This window comes from Coregonus clupeaformis, chromosome 1, assembly GCF_020615455.1.
Source record: "Coregonus clupeaformis isolate EN_2021a chromosome 1, ASM2061545v1, whole genome shotgun sequence".
Lineage (NCBI taxonomy): Eukaryota > Metazoa > Chordata > Actinopteri > Salmoniformes > Salmonidae > Coregonus > Coregonus clupeaformis.
The window spans coordinates 65,792,823-65,815,588 of NC_059192.1; the positions used below are offsets into that span (position 1 = coordinate 65,792,823).

A 22,766-nucleotide genomic window follows, 5' to 3' on the forward strand; every position below is an offset into this window, starting at 1 on the left:
TGATTTTTTTTTTATGTCCCTCGAAAATTTGCATAATCTATTAAAAATGAATGATTCATGAAGTGCTCATTGCCAGTTTAAAGAGATCGTAGGAATTCTCCGTGGCAGATGTCCCAAATGGCACCCTATTCCCTACATAGTGCACTACTTTTGACCAGAGCCCATAGAAAGTAGTGCACTATATAGGGAATAGGTTACCCATTTGGGAAGCAGCCAGTGACCTGAAAGGGGCTTGAGAGAGATATAAATCTATTGTCTCCTTCTCCTTCTATTAGAGCTCTCAGAAGTACCTGCAAGGGAGGCGACTCCAATAAGAAAGGGATTTAAGGCATTGTGCTCATCATCAAAATTCATGCAGAGGCTAGAAAGCCCCAGCTCCATTATGACAGTCTGCTTCTTCCTCTCCTCTATATCAAAGCCATATTATCCGCTAAATAGTCCCTATTACCCCCAATAAAACCACCCTCCAAAAGGCCTGCCCTGAATATGTGGATGGCACAATCGAAAACGGTGTGGTAATTTCCGTTGTTGATATGGGAAGATATTTCTTTGATTGATTTTCCTTAGAGAGGGATGGTACCTTCATCCTCTCAACCGTATTGCTGTTCATTTAAACTGCTTCAAATTCAAATCAGATGTATTTTTTTAACGGGGTCAGAATGATGAACAGGAGAAGGAAGATCCAATTGGAACTTTTAGTGTGTTTAGAAAAAAGAAGTGAGGGAGACATTAGTGAAGATACAACCTAATTGTCCTACAGTTTTTTTAGTTCTGCGTGTTTCCTATATCCTAAACACTCACTCCAGCAGCAGTGGTGTCTTGATTAGGTTACTGAGGCTTCTGAAGGCCAGTCCCCTGGGCCTTTCAGGTGGAGTTCTGCACATGGCTATAGACCAGAGCTGACCGAGAGGCCGCCTGGCTGCGTAATGAGAGGGCCTGCACCCTATTTCCTCTATAGTGCACTACTTTAGCAGCATACACAGGGCTCTGGTCAAAAGGAGTGCACTATACAGGGAATAGGGTGCAATTTGGGATGCCCAAGACTCTTTACCCAGAATCCCTGCTGGGCCTGCTAATGGGAGACTCCCAGAGTGCATTTGGTTTGTGTCAATGACACCTCCCCCTCCCTCTTCATCCCTCACTCCTCTCCTCCTCTCTGAACGCTAACAGGTGCTCCTGAGGAGTCACTCCTCTCTGAACGCTAACAGGTGCTCCTGAGGAGTCACTCCTCTCTGAACGCTAACAGGTGCTCCTGAGGAGTCACTCCTCTCTGAACGCTAACAGGTGCTCCTGAGGAGTCACTCCTCTCTGAACGCTAACAGGTGCTCCTGAGGAGTCACTCCTCTCTGAACGCGAACAGGTGCTCATGAGGAGTCACTCCTCTCTGAACACTAACAGGTGCTCCTGAGGAGTCACTCCTCTCTGAACGCTAACAGGTGCTCCTGAGGAGTCACTTGTCTGTAATAGGTGGCTGATGTGTTGATTAGACACTCCAGGAGGAAAGGCCAGTGTAGAAAACCAGCAGAGGTGAGTTTCCTGGAAGCTTCGTAGCACTGAAATCCTCCTTAATCCATTACCTACGATGGACCTAAAGATGATCTGAGTGCTGTAAAGCTGTCGGGGAACACCTCACACCAGATCTGCTCAACTGGTGCACTGAGAGAGTCAGTGCTGCTAGTGTGGAGTAGAAAGAACCCCTAAAGACTTGGTGTGCATCCCAAATGGCACCCTATTCCCTATATCTGGTCAAAAGTAGTGCACTATAAAGAGAATAGGGTGTCATTAGGCCACAGCACATCAGGAACAGGCAGAGAGAGAGAGAGGCACGTTCCCTCCCTGGCTGGACACATCCCTATAACACATCTCTGATGTCTCTGTGGCCTAGTGAGAAACTGCTCCTCTACCCTGCAATCTCTCCTGGGACACATCTCTGATGTCTCTGTGGCCTAGTGACAAACTGTTCCTCTACCCTGCTCTCCCTGCAAGCTCTCCTGGCTCTGGAATTAATGATTATTTCGTCTTCACACAAAGCAAACTAACCTTTGAGCACACATTTGGTAATGAATGACTTTCACCGCCGTGATGCTGTGTTGGGGGAATTAAACCAATTTGGCTCCCCAAACATTCTTTACTTAGTTGTAATTAATTAGGGAGCAGAGATTTTGGGGCTGGTGATAAATTGCTTCATTCTGCATACAGGAGAAAATGGAGGTCAAAGATGGAGATGTTTCGGTTGTTGTTGTTGTCGTAGCGATACATGAAGGTTGTCCCTGTCATGCTAAATTTAATACTCCTATTTCCTACAAAAAAGAGTCATTCTGTAACTAAATGACTTTGTTGCCGTGCCAAATAAAAAGAAGGTCAAGTACGGAGGTTTTTCAGTCAGTCAGTCGTTCGGAGAAGAACAAGCTGAAGTCAGTAAATACAGACGTTGACAAATACGTTCTGGACAGATGACTCTATAGGTTATTTTCTTTACATTCCGATGAGAGTTGAGAAGACTCATGGGTCTCTGTTTGTCTCTCTGTCTCTCTGTCTCTCTGTCTCTCCTATCTGTCTGTCTCTCTGTTTCTCTGTCTCTCCTTCTATCTGTCTGTCTGTCTGTCTGTCTCTCTGTCTCTCTGTCTATCTCTCTTTCACTGCAGAAATCAGCAGTTGGCAGGTCTAGTTTTGCAGGGTACTCTATCTGTCTTCAGGACAGTAAGCAACCAACCAACATCATATCATTAGTTGGTTTCTATGTTCAGTGATCCTGAACACAACACATCCTGTAGGTCACTGTTGAATGCTAACCTTGTCATTCAGATAACCACAGGGCAATTGCAAAGCCAGGAAGTAGCTCCTTCTAGTTTTGTGGTGGTGTTAGGTCTTGTTCTGTCCTAGGCCTTGTGGCGCTAGTATCTCATTATCTACAGGAGAACATTACAAAAGACTGCCAGGTTAGTTCAGTAATGTCAGATCAAGGAGCAACGCTCAGGCAAATGCATGGTCAAGTAGCTAGAGAGTTTTAACTATTCAAATCAACAGACAGAAATAGCCTGTGGACTGCACCCTCAAAGTCCTCATGATTTATGCTCCATTTCCAAAATGAAGACAGAAATCAACAGGCTCTCTCCTGTTAAAAAACAAACCTCCAAAACAAATCTTTGAATAGATTTTATGTGTGTGTGTGTGTGTGTGTGTGTGTGTGTGTGTGTGTGTGTGTGTGTGTGTGTGTGTGTGTGTGTGTGTGTGTGTGTGTGTGTGTGTGTGTGCGTGCGTGCGTGCGTGTGCGCGTGCGCGTGTGTGCGTGTGTGTGTCTGTGTGTAGGGAAAGGGGAAAAACAACAAAAAGAGAGCAGCTGGAGAAAATAGAAATAGTGTTGATTCTCTGGCTGCCGTTGAATCTAAGAGGGCTGACTGCCTGTGTGTTATATTACTTGCTTCAGCAGTCCCCCAGGCCAAATAAAGAAGACCTTCTATAATGAGGATTCTCTCCACACAACTCTGTTGTAAAACAACAATGGTGAGGACACAGCTAATGAGGCTATCATGGAGTACTGAGAACTGACAGAGAGAGAGAGGAGAGGACTCTCCCCACCGGCCCCTCAGTCAAAGACAAGAGGCTTTTAAAGAGGACAGGATTGTAAGCGAAGCAGCAACGGTCAGAGGAATCTGACAGTTACCCACTGTAACTTCTAGGAAAATATAATACATTATTCTATGTGTTTAGGTGCCGCAACAGTTAGAACCCACTGTAATCAACATTCAGTAACCGAATTATCAGTTAGAGTCCACTGTAATCAACATTCAGTAACCAAATTATCATTTAGAAACCACTGTAACTTGCAAATAATATGCTTCATTATTGGATGTATAGTGTAAAAGATGAATAATGTAATGAAGTTTACAAGCTTGATTACAGTTACAGTCTTGCCTATGTATAAAAAGGGAATATATTTACATTGATTTGTACCAAATCTTTACCATGCACACATTGTGCAATATTCCACAAAGTGCCCACATTCTTTGCAATTATCAATCAATCAACAAATCAATAAATCAATCAACACACCCATTAATCATAACAGTCTGTTCAGGAGTGAAAAGCCCATTGTCTCTTGGAGAACTGACTCCTGAACCTGGAGTTAGTTGCCCCCTATCCAGATGACTCGAGGAGGTAAACTAAACCATGCTCTTGAGACTAAGAAACACGGGCCCTCAAGACGTTAATGAAACCAAGGACCCTTCAGCTATTGTGTCGTGCTCAGTCCTACACACAATGTGCTCTGTGTGTGTTCATCCCCTGTGTGTGTGTGTGCTGTTAACCATGAATACTGCTCCTCTAGCCTCTACCCCTATACAACCCGCTCTCCACACACACACACACACACACACACACACACACACACACACACACACACACACACACACACCCCTCTCAGTAGGACCCCCCACCTACTCCAACAGTTCTCTTTGACTTCTTTTTACACAGTGGTCTGTCTGCAGACTAATTCTTATTACACAGTGGTCTGTCTGCAGACTAATTCTTATTACACACTGGTCTGTCTGCAGACTAATTCTTATTACACATGAATGGTCTGCCATGACATCATGGCAGCTGGAGACATTTTCACTAAAAGAAAACCTTCCCTTGAAAAACAACTTTTCCTAATTTTTTCACAAAGCAATAACCATGTGTATGTTAAAGACTAGAAACTAGTCTACAGTAGTTTTACAGTTATTTGATCATCTACTGTATCCTATAGGCTAATACACGTTTTTTTCCTCCATTAAATTAATGTAGTTGATCATTATGTTTGGTGAGGAGAGAGGCAGTCGTGGCCGAAACACTTGTATTATGGCGGCCATTTCTGCACCCCAGCTGCTGCTGTGCCGGTATTAACTGAAATAAACAACAGCAATTGAAAACCAGCGTATGCTCAGTCAAAGATGCCTTCATAAAACGATGTCCTGTGGTATCATGGGGCATTATGTAATATTATGGCTACTGGGCTCGCTCATTAAAGCTCCATTTGAGAGCTGATTTAGCCCCAGTGTCCCTCGCGGCTAAACAATGTTGCAGGGGCCCCTCTCTCTCTCCTCTTTCCCCCTCCGACCCTTTGGCTGGCCTTAGCTGGGCCGGAGCGCTCGGGAGCTACGTGCCGGCAGCTCAAACAGCCTGGCGGCAGGGGTAGGACAGGGTAGGAAACCCAGCTGTCATGTCCAATTACAGGCCTGAATACGGAGCAGGGCTGAATAACTAACGTAGGGTCCAGAGTGACGCTAGCTAGCAGCTCTGTACAGGGGCCAATACTGTATGGACAGACAAACGGGCTTTGGCTTTAGAACTGCCGTCGCGGTGACGGGGGTGATCTGCTCTTTCAGGACTGTGCGTGTGTGTGTGTGTGCGTTCGAGGGAAGGAGGAGAGGAGGACAGGAGGATAGGAGGACAGGAGGACAGGAGGACAGGAGGACAGGAGGACAGGAGGACATGGTTCTGGGGTTCAGTAAAGCGTACTCTATGTTTAAACTAGTTTGAATGCAGCAATGAACATAGCTTTCCTCTTCATTATTCTACCTACTTCTGCTTAATTCTTTGATGTGGTTTCTGTCCCATTAAGTACTTTGTCTTTTGGCTTCCAACGTAGGGGACAAAGCCAGAGGAGGAGTGACAGTTGGTTGTGTTGACAGTGTAGGATGAGGATTCTGTTGACTGATTTGTGATTCCTGAGAAACATTATGAGTCTGCAAAAGTCTGATGAATGAAAACTATGTTAAAAGTACTTTATTCTTAGCACAACATCTCTCATTAAATGACTATAGCCTACAGTATATTTATTCTCTGGTGACTGGTGACTATAGACTACAGTATATTTATTCTCTGGTGACTATAGACTACAGTATATTTATTCTCTGGTGACTATAGACTACAGTATATTTATTCTCTGGTGACTATAGACTACAGTATATTTATTCTCTGGTGACTATAGACTACAGTATATTTATTCTCTGGTGACTATAGACTACAGTATATTTATTCTCTGGTGACTATAGACTACAGTATATTTATTCTCTGGTGACTATAGACTACAGTATATTTATTATCTGGTGACTATAGACTACAGTATATTTATTCTCTGGTGACTATAGACTACAGTATATTTATTCTCTGGTGACTATAGACTACAGTATATTTATTCTCTGGTGACTATAGACTACAGTATATTTATTCTCTGGTGACTATAAACTACAGTATATTTATTCTCTGGTGACTATAGACTACAGTATATTTATTCTCTGGTGACTATAGACTACAGTATATTTATTCTATGGTGACTATAGACTACAGTATATTTATTCTCTGGTGACTATAGACTACAGTATATTTATTCTCTGGTGACTATAGACTACAGTATATTTATTATCTGGTGACTATAGACTACAGTATATTTATTATCTGGTGACTATAGACTACAGTATATGTATTCTCTGGTGACTATAGACTACAGTATATTTATTATCTGGTGACTATAGACTACAGTATATTTATTCTCTGGTGACTATAGACTACAGTATATTTATTCTCTGGTGACTATAGACTACAGTATATTTATTATCTGGTGACTATAGACTACAGTATATTTATTCTCTGGTGACTATAGACTACAGTATATTTATTCTCTGGTGACTATAGACTACAGTATATTTATTCTCTAGTGACTGGTGACTATAGACTACAGTATATTTATTCTCTGGTGACTATAGACTACAGTATATTTTTTCTCTGGTGACTATAAACTACAGTATATTTATTCTCTGGTGACTATAGACTACAATATATTTATTCTCTGGTGACTATAGACTACAGTATTTTTATTATCTGGTCACTAGGGTGTAGAATACAGTATATTTATTCTCTGGTCACTGGGGTGTAGGCCATAGTATGGAGGCCATGATACCTACACTGTAAAATCAAGTGTTTAGGATTTCACACTTATTTGGAACACTTTTTAAACACGTCAAGGCATTTCGAATTTCAATGAGAATGCGTCACAGTGTTTAGATTGGAAACACCAGAGCATGTTTATTTGCTGCAACACTTTTTAAACACATGAACACGTTTATTCGGTACAAGTCATTAGGTTTTATACACTAAACACTGGGGCTGTTATTTTAACACTGTAGGGTGTAAAGCCATATTTGCATATTTCTCAGCATGGCTTTCAAGTAAATGTGAGAGATACCCACCAATCACTGTGTTTGTTAGTGACAGAGACATGATTGTTACGTTCAATAACTTCTACCACTGAATCTTTCACCAGATGACTGACTAAGTGAATGTGTTCCAATTAAAAATAAACCCTTTTATGACCACATATTATACATGTCATAAGGCCTTTAGTAATGGCCCAGTTATCCTGGACATTGTGGTCTGAAAATCCTGGCTCATGGGCCACATCAGACCTGCAAATTACAATATGCTGGTTTATGAAGTGATTAGTAATTCCTGTCGGAATCCAGCCAAGAGGGAGGATATCCAAGAATTTGAATATTTTATCACCCACAACCTGCACTCAGAATGGCTGCTATGGTGAAAGACTTAACAAACAAGATGACCTAAACCAGGGTTCCCCAACTTGCGGCCCGCTGATGGATTTAGTGGTTGTTTTATTTTTAGAAACCTGTTCCAAAGTATTCCTACTCGTAATAGACACATACTGTATGTGATCGTACACAAATGTAAGAAAGGTTTGAAATTATTATGTTTTAGTCAAATATTATATCTGTTTGGGCTTCTTGCAGTCGATTTGCAGTCTACATCCCCTCAAGAAAAAAATCATCCGGTAGCTGAATGTGATTGATGACCCCTGACCTAAACCCTCTAAACTGGAACAACTATCTCAGTAACGGGTGCAATAAATCCAACGCCCTGCAGATTGGATTAGTTTAGAACAATTTAAAGTTATTTATATTTGTATAGTATAAGATCAATGAATCAATGAATGTGCACGAGGAAACAGATATTAAAGCAAAACTATTCAAAAAAAATCAACAAAGCATGCTGGGAAATATGATAATGAGGCCCCCCCCCACGTCTTTTTCACTCTGAGGGAGTTAGCGAAAATTAACTCAACACAGTTGAGTAACCACGACACCACGCGATTGAAAAATTTTTATTGATTCAAATGTTCTGTTCAGTTGTGCTGAAATGTAGGCAAGGTGACAGACATTCCTAACACTGATCTGAATTAAAGGCATGGAAAGTCACATCAATATCTAATGACTAAATGCACTCTGAACCAGGACGATGGAGAAGTTAACATCTGAACACTTAGGAGATATAGGCGTTCTCCTGGTTGGAAACTGACTGGGAAAAGCTGACTATCATGTGAAATCTTGCATTCTAAACACCTGTGCTTAACATGTGAACACTTAATGGCAAATCTAAATACCTAATGTTTAAAGTTTTATACACAGACGTTTAGGTTATAAAGGTGTCACGTTTCATGGTTTTACAGTGTATTACAATGAGTATTTTCTGTTCAAGGGAGACCGTATGATTAGACAGGTGCGTCCCAAATGGCAGACTTTTCCCTATGTAGTGCACTATGAGCCCTATGAGCCCTGGTCAAAAGTAGTGCAATGTTAAGGGAATATGGTGCAATTTGGAACACAAACATGATCCCGTTTCTAACCTCTAAGAGGGGTGGTTTAGTGTTTTGTCTTGGAGGACCATCTATTGATTGTGTGTGTGTTCTCTCTCTCTCTCTCCAGGTCGAGACATGGCCAACACAACCCTACCGGGCTATCCCCCTCACGTACCCCCCACAGGCCAGGGCAGCTACCCCACCTCAACACTGGCTGGAATGGTTCCTGGTGAGTGTACCTTTTGGTAGATATTACATTTTAGTTTAATATTTTATTTTCATTTCAAGATTGTACAAACTGTCCCTCATATAAAGCAATGACCTGTAGAGTGGACAGACAGCACACACAATTACATGTAGGCTATCAGGAGACTAGTCCTGCTGGATAACTGAGAGACAGACAGGGACATGGTTAAAGGACAGAGACAGACAGAGACATGGTTAAAGGACAGAGACAGACAGAGACATGGTTAAAGGACAGAGACAGACAGATAGACAGGGACATGGTTAAAGGACAGAGACAGACAGGGACATGGTTAAAGGACAGAGACAGACAGAGACATGGTTAAAGGACAGAGACAGACAGAGACATGGTTAAAAGACAGAGACAGACAGAGATGGTTAAAGGACAGAGACATACAGAGACATGGTTAAAGGACAGAGACAGACAGAGACATGGTTAAAAGACAGAGACAGACAGAGATGGTTAAAGGACAGAGACATACAGAGACATGGTTAAAGGACAGAGACAGACAGGGACATGGTTAAAGGACAGAGACAGACAGGGACATGGTTAAAGGACAGAGACAGACAGAAAGACAGGGACATGGTTAAAAGACAGAGACAGACAGAGACATGGTTAAAGGACAGAGACAGACAGAGACATGGTTAAAGGACAGAGACAGACAGAGACATGGTTAAAGGACAGAGACAGACAGAGACATGGTTAAAAGACAGAGACAGACAGAGACATGGTTAAAGGACAGAGACAGACAGAGACATGGTTAAAAGACAGAGACAGACAGAGACATGGTTAAAGGACAGAGACAGACAGGGACATGGTTAAAGGACAGAGACAGACAGAGACATGGTTAAAAGACAGAGACAGACAGAGATGGTTAAAGGACAGAGACAGACAGAGACATGGTTAAAAGACAGAGACAGACAGAGATGGTTAAAGGACAGAGACAGACAGGGACATGGTTAAAGGACAGAGACAGACAGAGACATGGTTAAAAGACAGAGACAGACAGAGATGGTTAAAGGACAGAGACATACAGAGACATGGTTAAAGGACAGAGACAGACAGGGACATGGTTAAAGGACAGAGACAGACAGAGATGGTTAAAGGACAGAGACATACAGAGACATGGTTAAAGGACAGAGACAGACAGGGACATGGTTAAAGGACAGAGACAGACAGAGACATGGTTAAAAGACAGAGACAGACAGGGACATGGTTAAAGGACAGAGACAGACAGAGACATGGTTAAAGGACAGAGACAGACAGAGACATGGTTAAAGGACAGAGACAGACAGGGACATGGTTAAAGGACAGAGACAGACAGGGACATGGTTAAAGGACAGAGACAGACAGAGACATGGTTAAAAGACAGAGACAGACAGAGACAGGGTTAAAAGACAGAGACAGACAGAAATGGTTAAAGGACAGAGACAGACAGAGACATGGTTAAAGGACAGATCCTCTCAGTTCCACTCCAGTATCTTAGCTCATTATCCCTCTGTGGTGTGTGCCGTGCATGAGGCATTCTCAGGAGCCGTCGATAAACAGCTAGCGATCTCCTCTCCTCCGTCTCTCTCCCAGTCCTCCCCTCGGCCTCCTCGTCCTCCTCTGTGGTCAGAGCGCCTCCCTTTCCACCCCTCTACTTAACCTGCGGTTCAGGTTCACAACAAACAGTGAAGGGTCACAACACAGAGGCATGGGAGGCCAGTCAATATTTAAATCGCTATCTCTCTAAGGAGGGGCCGGCTGGGCCAGGGCTAGTGTTACACTGCCAGAACACACCAACCAGACACTGGGGCGGGACGGGACGGGACGGGACGCATTCTGACTACTGCGCTGATTCACTGGTTGTTTCCTGGTATTCCCCGTCTCTGTGCTCGTACACCCCACAGGGACAGGGACAGCATGCACCGCCATTTTTCTTTGAGCTGATCAACCCATGCGGAAAGGAAAATCCAATGGAGTGCACAGCTGTGTTAGAAAATCATTAACCGATTACAGCATGCTCAAAGGGCTTCAGGATTCAGACCCGCTCTCCCCCCGTCCATCCGTACAATCACTGTTTTGTCCACTGGATGCAATGCAATGCACACCGTTTTCAGCATAGAGTATCTACAACACATGCAGTTCCTTCAGAAAGGACTTCACACTCCTTGACTTCTTCCACACGCTGTTGTGTTACAGCCTGAATTTAAAATGGATTCCATTGAGATTTAGTGTCACTGATACACACAGTGCCCCCATCATGTCAAAGTGGAATTATGTTTTTAGAAATGTTTACAAATTAATTAAAAGTGAAAAACTGAAAAGTATTCAACCCCTTCGTTATGGCAAGCCTAAATAATTCAGGAGTCAAATTATAATTTGCACGGACTCACTCTGTGTCCAATAATAGTGTTTAACATTATCTTTAAATGACTACACCATCTCTATACCCTCTGGTCCCTCAACCACAAAGACCAGGGAGTTTTTCCAATGGGTTCGCAAAGAAGGCCACCTATTGGTAGATGGGTAAAAAAAAAAAAAAAGCAGACATTGAATATCCTTTTGAGCATGGTGCAGTTATTAATTATTTTAAAAATAATAATAGGTCAATATTATACAATCCAGGTGTGCAAATATTGTATTTGTGTTTTTTTGTGATAAAGTATGTACATTGTAACTCATTGTTACTTGTTACACTGTAATTACATGAGCAGTTCCACCGTATAAAGTCACTGTAAGGTAAAGGGCTATCTATTATCTATATGACAGTTAGTTCATTTGGTTGGAGTTGGAGAATACGGCGTGTTTTTCACAGCGTCTTATCAAATCTGTTTTTACCACCCAGTCGTTCTCATCAGTCACCGGACACCAGCAGTAACGTGGTGCTGGTGGATCTCCATTGATCTGACCCACAGACAATAAGATTTAGTGACAGGCCCCAAAACACTGTTCAAATCTCAGCCTTTCATTGCCTCATAAAAGAAAGAAACGTGTAGGACCAACAGCATTGCTCACTGGCATGGTCTAAGTTACTTCCTGCCTGCAAGGAAAATTCTGTGGCAACAAAACAGCGGGACAGGATTTCCTTTCCTCTGAGGAAGCCTATAACAAGAGTTTATAATGCCATTTCAACCATTAGAAAGGATGCTAGCAAATGTCTTAAAACCACAGTGTTTATTTCAATGATGTGGAAAATAGAAGGTGTACAGGACAGTAGATACTACGACAGCAGGTGTTAAGAGGTACAGGACAGTAGATACTATGACAGCAGGTGTTAAGAGGTACAGGACAGTAGATACTATGACAGCAGGTGTTAAGAGGTACAGGACAGTAGATACTATGACAGCAGGTGTTAAGAGGTACAGGACAGTAGATACTATGACAGCAGGTGTTAAGAGGTACAGGACAGTAGATACTACGACAGCAGGTGTTAAGAGGTACAGGACAGTAGATACTATGACAGCAGGTGTTAAGAGGTACAGGACAGTAGATACTATGACAGCAGGTGTTAAGAGGTACAGGACAGTAGATAATATGACAGCAGGTGTTAAGAGGTACAGGACAGTAGATACTATGACAGCAGGTGTTAAGAGGTACAGGACAGTAGATAATAGGACAGTGGGTGTGACGCGGAAGACCACAACTGTCAGATTTTCTACCGTTCAGTCTTGCATCATTAAAATGAAATGGAGAGAAAAAATTATAAATAAATGATCTGTTTGACTGGTCTCAAATAAATGACTATCAAATTACCCCATATAATATATATATGATGGGAAATGGCAAGCAAGTGAAAGAGGTTCACAAGATAATGGAATTGGACTTTAAAAATGCTAATTGTTTTGTTTGTTTTACAGGGAGTGAGTTTACAGGAAACCCTTACAGTCATCCACAGTACACAACCTACAACGAGGCATGGCGATTCAGCAACCCAGCGTTACTAAGTGAGTATGACTGACTGGAGTCTTAGAGCATTTTACAACAACTACAGTATTATTAGATATTTTTTTTTACATATCCCTTAATTTTTATTTATTTAAATATTGTTATAGCCTTGGCCGGTAAAATTAATTTACAACAGCTAACGGATACATCCGTTAGAACGTCAGTTTAGAATGTCAGTTACTGAGAGGACAACAGGACACATAATCACAGTGTGTTGTGGGTTCTGGTGGATGTTGTTTCCAACGGTCCATTTCTTCTGTTAACCTTCCAGGTTCCCCTTATTATTATAGTGCCGCATCCAGAGGTTCCGGACCACCTACTGCTGCCACGGCATATGACCGCCACTAGTTACCACGGAAACCAAATCAACCACCACCACCACCACCTACACCACGACTACAACCATGGCTTCGGCAGCGTCCATGTTGCCCCGGTGTGAACAGAGGGCATGATGGGATACTGTTAAGACAGCTAACAGGCAGCTCCATTTCCTGTATATCACACTACTACACACAACAGAAGAAGAACTGTCCTCCTGAATACCACACTACTACACACAACAGAAGAAGAACTGTCCTCCTGAATACCACACTACCACACACAACAGAAGAAGAACTAATCATTCGGGATACCATGCAGACAACTTCCCATCAACCACCAATTTGGATACCTTCAAAGTGAAAAATGTCAAATTCTTCGATGTGATCTGTGTGACTGTACATTACCACTAAAGACTTTGAAAGACTATATATACGTGATACTACTGAAGCTACTGAGGTGAAAAAGACAACTAAAAGTTTAGAAAATGACAAAGAGGAATTTGTATCTTTTCCTTTTTTGTAATGGTCCTCCGTTTCATTTTCTTCCTTCGTGGATCAAAACATTCCTTTACCTGACTGATCTGTCGGCTGATGGAGGAGCCGTCCTGAGCTGAGAGTACGGTGCAGTACAATGCAGTAGAGTACAGTGCAGTACAGTGCAGTACAGTACAGTGCAGTATAGTGCAGTACAGTGCAGTATAGTGCAGTATAGTGCAGTACAGTACAGTGCAGTACAGTACAGTACAGTACAGTGCAGTACAGTGCAGTATAGTGCAGTACAGTGCAGTATAGTGCAGTATAGTGCAGTACAGTACAGTACAGTACAGTACAGTACAGTACAGTACAGTACAGTGCAGTACAGTGCAGTATGGTGTAGTACAGTGCAGTACAGTGCAGTACAGTACATTGCAGTACAGTACAGTACAGTACAGTACAGTATAGTGCAGTACAGTGCAGTACAATACAGTGCAGTACAATACAGTGCAGTACAGTACAGTGCAGTACAGTGCAGTATGGTGTAGTACAGTGCAGTACAGTACAGTACAGTGCAGTACAATACAGTGCAGTACAGTACAGTTCAGTACAATACAGTGCAGTACAATACAGTGCAGTACAGTACAGTGCAGTACAGTGCAGTATGGTGTAGTACAGTGCAGTGCAGTACAGTACAGTGCAGTACAATACAGTGCAGTACAATACAGTGCAGTATGGTGTAGTACAGTGCAGTACAGTACAGTAGCAGGCTGTTGTTTCTTTCTTCTGCATCGGTCTCAACCTTCTACTCAAAGGGCAGTGCAATGAGATCCATGCTAAAGACGTTGGCGTCAATGCAACAAGGCTGCCACAGCTTGGTTCTATTCCTCTATTACAAACAAACGTACAGTCATTTGTAACCAACCAAACGTTCAGCATGATTAAATGAATCAATTGCTTTTTGATGATGATGCCAGGAGAAGATTACTGGGCGGTGTTCTCTGTGATACACAATCAGATGTACAAAAGAAAAGAAAAAAAGAAACAGTGAATTGAAAATGAAAAGGATAGTGACATACCGTGTCTTCTAATTTACAAGATTTTAAAAAAACCTAGTAAATATATTCTTGAAGATTTTTTTATTTTGTTTTTATAATTGTTATTGACATCTTAATGAAATGCAGATAATATGCTTGACTTTTTGTTGTTGTCATTTTTATTTGTCAGGATACTAGAAATAATCAGGCAGAATCTATTTTGTATTTGTTTTTAATTTTGCACTATTTTTGAGGTTTGACACACTGGGAGCGTTATTATGCAGACTTTGACCTGGATGCCTATTTGTCTTGTTTTACAGTATATTATTATTTTTGAAGAACCATTCGATGAAGAATAAACGTAACCATAACTTAATCATAAACTTTTGGTCTGGAAAGGCACGTCAGATGTTGTTGCTTTATGTTTACCATTTCATTGACTTCCCCAGTAGCATTATGTCCGGAGACGGTTCAGTAACAGTTGACCCAGTTTGTCTCTGCCTTATTATGTAGGCTAACTATCCACACATACTCAACCCATGAAGTTAGCTAGCTAACGTTTTAAGTTTTGACCTAAGTCTTTGGCATTAAAGATATAGTATTACGTTTTATCAATTAACTGTTTTCTGCGACTAACTAATTAAATCAATTAATAGTTCGAGTACGATGGTGATATCTTACGTCCCAAATGGCACCCTGTTCCCTTTATAGTGCACTACTTTTGATCAGAAGTAGTGCACTATGTAGGGAATAGGGTGCCATTTGAGACGCCGCCATAGTATAGTTAATATAGTAAATGTAATTCTGATATGGCCATCATCACATAACGATGTGTCAACAAAGGTTTCAACTAAACGCAGGGCAAAGATTTCAGTTAATGCCTTAATCACATGCGTATTTTTTCTCAAGGTTTCAACTTCCTATATTTGTTTGTTTTGTTTTGCCGTAAAGACATCGTGTAACTTATCCAGTTAGTTTGTCTGAAATTACACCAGTAACACCGACCTGGCTGGAAGAATGGAAAACATGATCAAACATACCTTTACATCATTCAACTGTCAAGTGAATGTATTTTTACCACATTTGCCAAAGACTTAGATCTTGTTCTTGTTTTCTATTTACAGCTTGCAGACGTCTGCATTGTGAGAGCAGTATTATAGGAAAAACACAACCTGTCCGTTATGAAAGTATATGTATCAATTCTATGCAGAGCAGAGATGGGCATCATTATTATGCATATTTTAGCTGTAAAACCCATAGGAAGGTGATTGAATTTATTTAATGTTATGTTATTTACAAACTGTTGATTTATTTGTAGAATAATTTTGTGTATAATGTGAAGATACTGACTTCCACTCTGTAAATACAGTTAAATAATATGTACATCCTGGTCATCCGTATGATCCCTTTCATCCACTGGAGTCTCACTGGTACGTTTCAATAATAAAGTGTCTGAAATCTTCTAAGTCACGGTAGAGCATGGTACTACTTTCCTATCATGGACACACACACACACACACACACACACACACACACACACACACACACACACACACACACACACACACACACACACACACACACACACACACACACACACACACCCACACACACACACACACACACACACACACACACACACACACACACACACACACACACACACACACACCCACACCCACACCCCCCCACCCACACCCACACACCCACCCACACCCACACCCACACACACACGCACACACACACACACACACACACCCACACGCACACGCACACGCACACACACACACACACATGTTGTGGGATTGGAAAAAATAGCTCCACACTAAGCAAGTAGAAAGAGAGATTGGGCTATGTTAACTCTCAACTGATGAGACCAACACAGAAGACATAACTGATATCAAGAATTGTATCTAAACAGGTAGCTTAGTGGTTAAGAGCGTTGTGCCAGTAACCGAAAGGTCGCTGGTTCTAATCCCCGAGCCGAGTAGGTGAAAAATCTGCCGTTGTGCCCTTGAGCAAGGCACTTAACCCTAATTGCTCCTGTAAATCGCTCTGGATAAGAACGTCTGCTAAATGACTAAAAATGTAAGACACAACTCACAGTTATATTACACTTGGGACACGAAACAAAACGCTCTATATTTCCCCTAACAATCATACATGTTGACAATTGATATTGTGCAACTAGACCAGAGCAGAGTAGAGTAGAGCAGACCAGAGTAGAGTAGAGTAGAGTAGAGTAGAGTAGAGTAGAGCAGAGCAGAGTAGAGCAGAGCAGAGTAGAGTAGACCAGAGCAGAGTAGAGGTATCTCCCTCAGTGTACAAGCCAAGTGTCAGAGAACTAACTAGGATTCTGATGATCTATAGAACTACAAGCCACATGGCCTTAATCATTGTGCCAATTCTGTAAAAAAAAAAAACACATTAGAAATCCATTTGGTATGTCAACTCAGATGCAGGACTCTGTGAAATCCATTATCTACGGTAGTTAAAAGGTAGTTGACTAGCTACAGCCTGCGTGTGTACTTTAAAACCTCTTAGATGTAAAGTCCCCTGTTTTGGGGACCTGCGTGGTTCTGGTACCAGTTCTGTCTTACATATTTTTGCTTATACTGTAAATTGATATGTGGACACCGTAGATTGAAACGGTAGCCCTGATTCTCAGGGACACATGAGCATGTCTCTTCTGCCTGGTGAAGCAGGATGTGAAATCTGACACCGCTCGAAGCTGGGTTGTCCCTCCTACCATTTCATTCGCTCTTCCGACTGTCCATCAACTCCTGGCTGAACTCTACGTCACAGCCATTAACAATCCTTACATCATAACGCAGCAGGAGAGAGTGGTTTCTCGCTGTGGCACATTCAGAGATCGATTTATAGCCAGTAATGTAAAATAATTAATTGATTTTAAACAAAAACGACTTTCTGCTGGTCGTACATGGACAGGATTAGTATGAGATGAAAAGTGAGTTCCTAACGACTTCGGGAAGCCAAGCTAGAGCTATGTGAGACGTTCACAGAGATGGGGGCAGACGTTTTGATCAAGAGAGACCTTTAGAAAATATGCACGTTTTCTCTAACACTAAATATACAAATACATATTTTACACTTATAAGGAAGGTGAAATTTTGTAGTCCTTTCAAGTCATTTCAAGCCTTATTCATACAGTTTTTTTGAATAGGAAATACATCATAAAATATTTCATATTTTCATATTTTTATCATATTTCTACTGTGTTCTTGAGCTTGTGTCCTCAAAAGTGACTACACCTCAGCTATTTATAACTATTTCTACCAGAAACTTAAGATTTTGAATTTGGGGGATTACGTAGATTACATTTTTTTATTACATTTAGTTACATTTAAGAGGTATCTAAGCTGACAAATAACATGGAAACATTTACTGAATCTATCACCACAGATTTAATAAAGTCATATTTTTTTTAAATAATAAACTCCTCTACTATGTCTACACTGAATTCACCGAAAATGTAATTGGAACATTTCCAGATACATTTATTTACTTTGAGAAGGGGGCTAAGATCATATTGTACATTGGTAGGGAGGGCTGCAGTTATAAAAATGCCTTCTAAATGTTTTCTTCATGATGTGGATCACTGAACACATAAAATGTTTAACCTCACTATGGCTTTTGTAAAGAATTATTATTATTTCCAACCAATGTAGCTGAATTCAATTAGTGTTAAGTTACAGAGAGAGAGAGAGAGAGCCTTAATGCAGGAAATCCCTCTTAGAGACCATCTTGTCTCTCTCTCTCTCTCTCTCTCTCTCTCTCTCTCTCTCTCTCTCTCTCTCTCTCTCTCTCTCTCTCTCTCTCTCTCTCTCTCTCTCTCTCTCTCTCTCTCTTTCTCTCTCTCCTTAATCCCTCCTTCATCCCACCACCTTATTCCATTCAGGAGGATTTATTTACATCGTTATTGAATGAATACAAAATTGTACTGATTAGCATTTTAGGCTACTATTTGCTAAAAGGATTTCAGTGGTGCAAATGGGATTATGTAGGAAGTCAGTACGATATGTTTTATATACTGTACCTTCAGGAACATTGACTGGGATGTTAGCTTCTCTGAGAGAATACACCATGGTAATATGATGTTAGCTTCTCTGAGAGAATACACCATGGTAATATGACATTAGCTTCTCTGAGAGAATACACCATGGTAATATGATATTAGCTTCTCTGAGAGAATACACCATGGTAATATGACATTAGCTTCTCTGAGAGAATACACCATGGTAATATGATATTAGCTTCTCTGAGAGAATACACCATGGTAATATGACATTAGCTTCTCTGAGAGAATACACCATGGTAATATGACATTAGCTTCTCTGAGAGAATACACCATGGTAATATGACATTAGCTTCTCTGAGAGAATACACCATGGTAATATGACATTAGCTTCTCTGAGAGAATACACCATGGTAATATGATATTAGCTTCTCTGAGAGAATACACCATGGTAATATGACATTAGCTTCTCTGAGAGAATACACCATGGTAATATGACATTAGCTTCTCTGAGAGAATACACCATGGTAATATGACATTAGCTTCTCTGAGAGAATACACCATGGTAATATGACATTAGCTTCTCTGAGAGAATACACCATGGTAATATGACATTAGCTTCTCTGAGAGAATACACCATGGTAATATGATATTAGCTTCTCTGAGAGAATACACCATGGTAATATGATATTAGCTTCTCTGAGAGAATACACCATGGTAATATGATATTAGCTTCTCTGAGAGAATACACCATGGTAATATGATATTAGCTTCTCTGAGAGAATACACCATGGTAATATGATGTTAGCTTCTCTGAGAGAATACACCATGGTAATATGACATTAGCTTCTCTGAGAGAATACACCATGGTAATATGATATTAGCTTCTCTGAGAGAATACACCATGGTAATATGATATTAGCTTCTCTGAGAGAATACACCATGGTAATATGATGTTAGCTTCTCTGAGAGAATACACCATGGTAATATGATATTAGCTTCTCTGAGAGAATACACCATGGTAATATGATATTAGCTTCTCTGAGAGAATACACCATGGTAATATGATATTAGCTTCTCTGAGAGAATACACCATGGTAATATGACATTAGCTTCTCTGAGAGAATACACCATGGTAATATGATGTTAGCTTCTCTGAGAGAATACACCATGGTAATATGATGTTAGCTTCTCTGAGAGAATACACCATGGTAATATGACATTAGCTTCTCTGAGAGAATACACCATGGTAATATGATATTAGCTTCTCTGAGAGAATACACCATGGTAATATGACATTAGCTTCTCTGAGAGAATACACCATGGTAATATGATATTAGCTTCTCTGAGAGAATACACCATGGTAATATGACATTAGCTTCTCTGAGAGAATACACCATGGTAATATGATATTAGCTTCTCTGAGAGAATACACCATGGTAATATGACATTAGCTTCTCTGAGAGAATACACCATGGTAATATGACATTAGCTTCTCTGAGAGAATACACCATGGTAATATGACATTAGCTTCTCTGAGAGAATACACCATGGTAATATGACATTAGCTTCTCTGAGAGAATACACCATGGTAATATGATATTAGCTTCTCTGAGAGAATACACCATGGTAATATGATGTTAGCTTCTCTGAGAGAATACACCATGGTAATATGATATTAGCTTCTCTGAGAGAATACACCATGGTAATATGATATTAGCTTCTCTGAGAGAATACACCATGGTAATATGATATTAGCTTCTCTGAGAGAATACACCATGGTAATATGACATTAGCTTCTCTGAGAGAATACACCATGGTAATATGATGTTAGCTTCTCTGAGAGAATACACCATGGTAATATGATGTTAGCTTCTCTGAGAGAATACACCATGGTAATATGACATTAGCTTCTCTGAGAGAATACACCATGGTAATATGATATTAGCTTCTCTGAGAGAATACACCATGGTAATATGACATTAGCTTCTCTGAGAGAATACACCATGGTAATATGATATTAGCTTCTCTGAGAGAATACACCATGGTAATATGACATTAGCTTCTCTGAGAGAATACACCATGGTAATATGATATTAGCTTCTCTGAGAGAATACACCATGGTAATATGACATTAGCTTCTCTGAGAGAATACACCATGGTAATATGACATTAGCTTCTCTGAGAGAATACACCATGGTAATATGACATTAGCTTCTCTGAGAGAATACACCATGGTAATATGACATTAGCTTCTCTGAGAGAATACACCATGGTAATATGACATTAGCTTCTCTGAGAGAATACACCATGGTAATATGACATTAGCTTCTCTGAGAGAATACACCATGGTAATATGATATTAGCTTCTCTGAGAGAATACACCATGGTAATATGACATTAGCTTCTCTGAGAGAATACACCATGGTAATATGATATTAGCTTCTCTGAGAGAATACACCATGGTAATATGACATTAGCTTCTCTGAGAGAATACACCATGGTAATATGATATTAGCTTCTCTGAGAGAATACACCATGGTAATATGACATTAGCTTCTCTGAGAGAATACACCATGGTAATATGACATTAGCTTCTCTGAGAGAATACACCATGGTAATATGACATTAGCTTCTCTGAGAGAATACACCATGGTAATATGACATTAGCTTCTCTGAGAGAATACACCATGGTAATATGATATTAGCTTCTCTGAGAGAATACACCATGGTAATATGACATTAGCTTCTCTGAGAGAATACACCATGGTAATATGATATTAGCTTCTCTGAGAGAATACACCATGGTAATATGATATTAGCTTCTCTGAGAGAATACACCATGGTAATATGACATTAGCTTCTCTGAGAGAATACACCATGGTAATATGACATTAGCTTCTCTGAGAGAATACACCATGGTAATATGACATTAGCTTCTCTGAGAGAATACACCATGGTAATATGATATTAGCTTCTCTGAGAGAATACACCATGGTAATATGATATTAGCTTCTCTGAGAGAATACACCATGGTAATATGATATTAGCTTCTCTGAGAGAATACACCATGGTAATATGACATTAGCTTCTCTGAGAGAATACACCATGGTAATATGACATTAGCTTCTCTGAGAGAATACACCATGGTAATATGATATTAGCTTCTCTGAGAGAATACACCATGGTAATATGACATTAGCTTCTCTGAGAGAATACACCATGGTAATATGATATTAGCTTCTCTGAGAGAATACACCATGGTAATATGATATTAGCTTCTCTGAGAGAATACACCATGGTAATATGATATTAGCTTCTCTGAGAGAATACACCATGGTAATATGATATTAGCTTCTCTGAGAGAATACACCATGGTAATATGACATTAGCTTCTCTGAGAGAATACACCATGGTAATATGACATTAGCTTCTCTGAGAGAATACACCATGGTAATATGATATTAGCTTCTCTGAGAGAATACACCATGGTAATATGATATTAGCTTCTCTGAGAGAATACACCATGGTAATATGATATTAGCTTCTCTGAGAGAATACACCATGGTAATATGACATTAGCTTCTCTGAGAGAATACACCATGGTAATATGACATTAGCTTCTCTGAGAGAATACACCATGGTAATATGACATTAGCTTCTCTGAGAGAATACACCATGGTAATATGATATTAGCTTCTCTGAGAGAATACACCATGGTAATATGACATTAGCTTCTCTGAGAGAATACACCATGGTAATATGATATTAGCTTCTCTGAGAGAATACACCATGGTAATATGATATTAGCTTCTCTGAGAGAATACACCATGGTAATATGATATTAGCTTCTCTGAGAGAATACACCATGGTAATATGACATTAGCTTCTCTGAGAGAATACACCATGGTAATATGACATTAGCTTCTCTGAGAGAATACACCATGGTAATATGATATTAGCTTCTCTGAGAGAATACACCATGGTAATATGATATTAGCTTCTCTGAGAGAATACACCATGGTAATATGATATTAGCTTCTCTGAGAGAATACACCATGGTAATATGATATTAGCTTCTCTGAGAGAATACACC

The 22,766-nt window shown here is 40.4% G+C and overlaps 1 protein-coding gene across 7 annotated transcripts in view; it reads left to right on the plus strand.

Moving 5' to 3' along the window:
• The window catches only part of LOC121530976 (paired box protein Pax-2a-like), a 46,465-nt gene extending 33,144 nt beyond the window's left edge, over positions 1-13,321 (plus strand). For 4 of the 7 annotated variants that reach the window (XM_041836406.2, XM_041836407.2, XM_041836408.2 and 1 more), the window contains 3 exons: positions 8,757-8,858; positions 12,716-12,802; positions 13,094-13,321. In XM_041836406.2, coding sequence (XP_041692340.1) covers positions 8,757-8,858; positions 12,716-12,802; positions 13,094-13,242 — 338 coding nt within the window. In that variant the 3' untranslated portion in view covers positions 13,243-13,321. Of the gene's footprint in view, positions 1-8,756; positions 8,859-12,715; positions 12,803-13,074 lie in introns of all 7 variants that reach the window. The other 3 variants (XM_041836410.2, XM_041836409.2, XM_041836411.2) reach the window with 2 other exon arrangements.
• Positions 13,322-22,766: the final 9,445 nt, after the last annotated feature.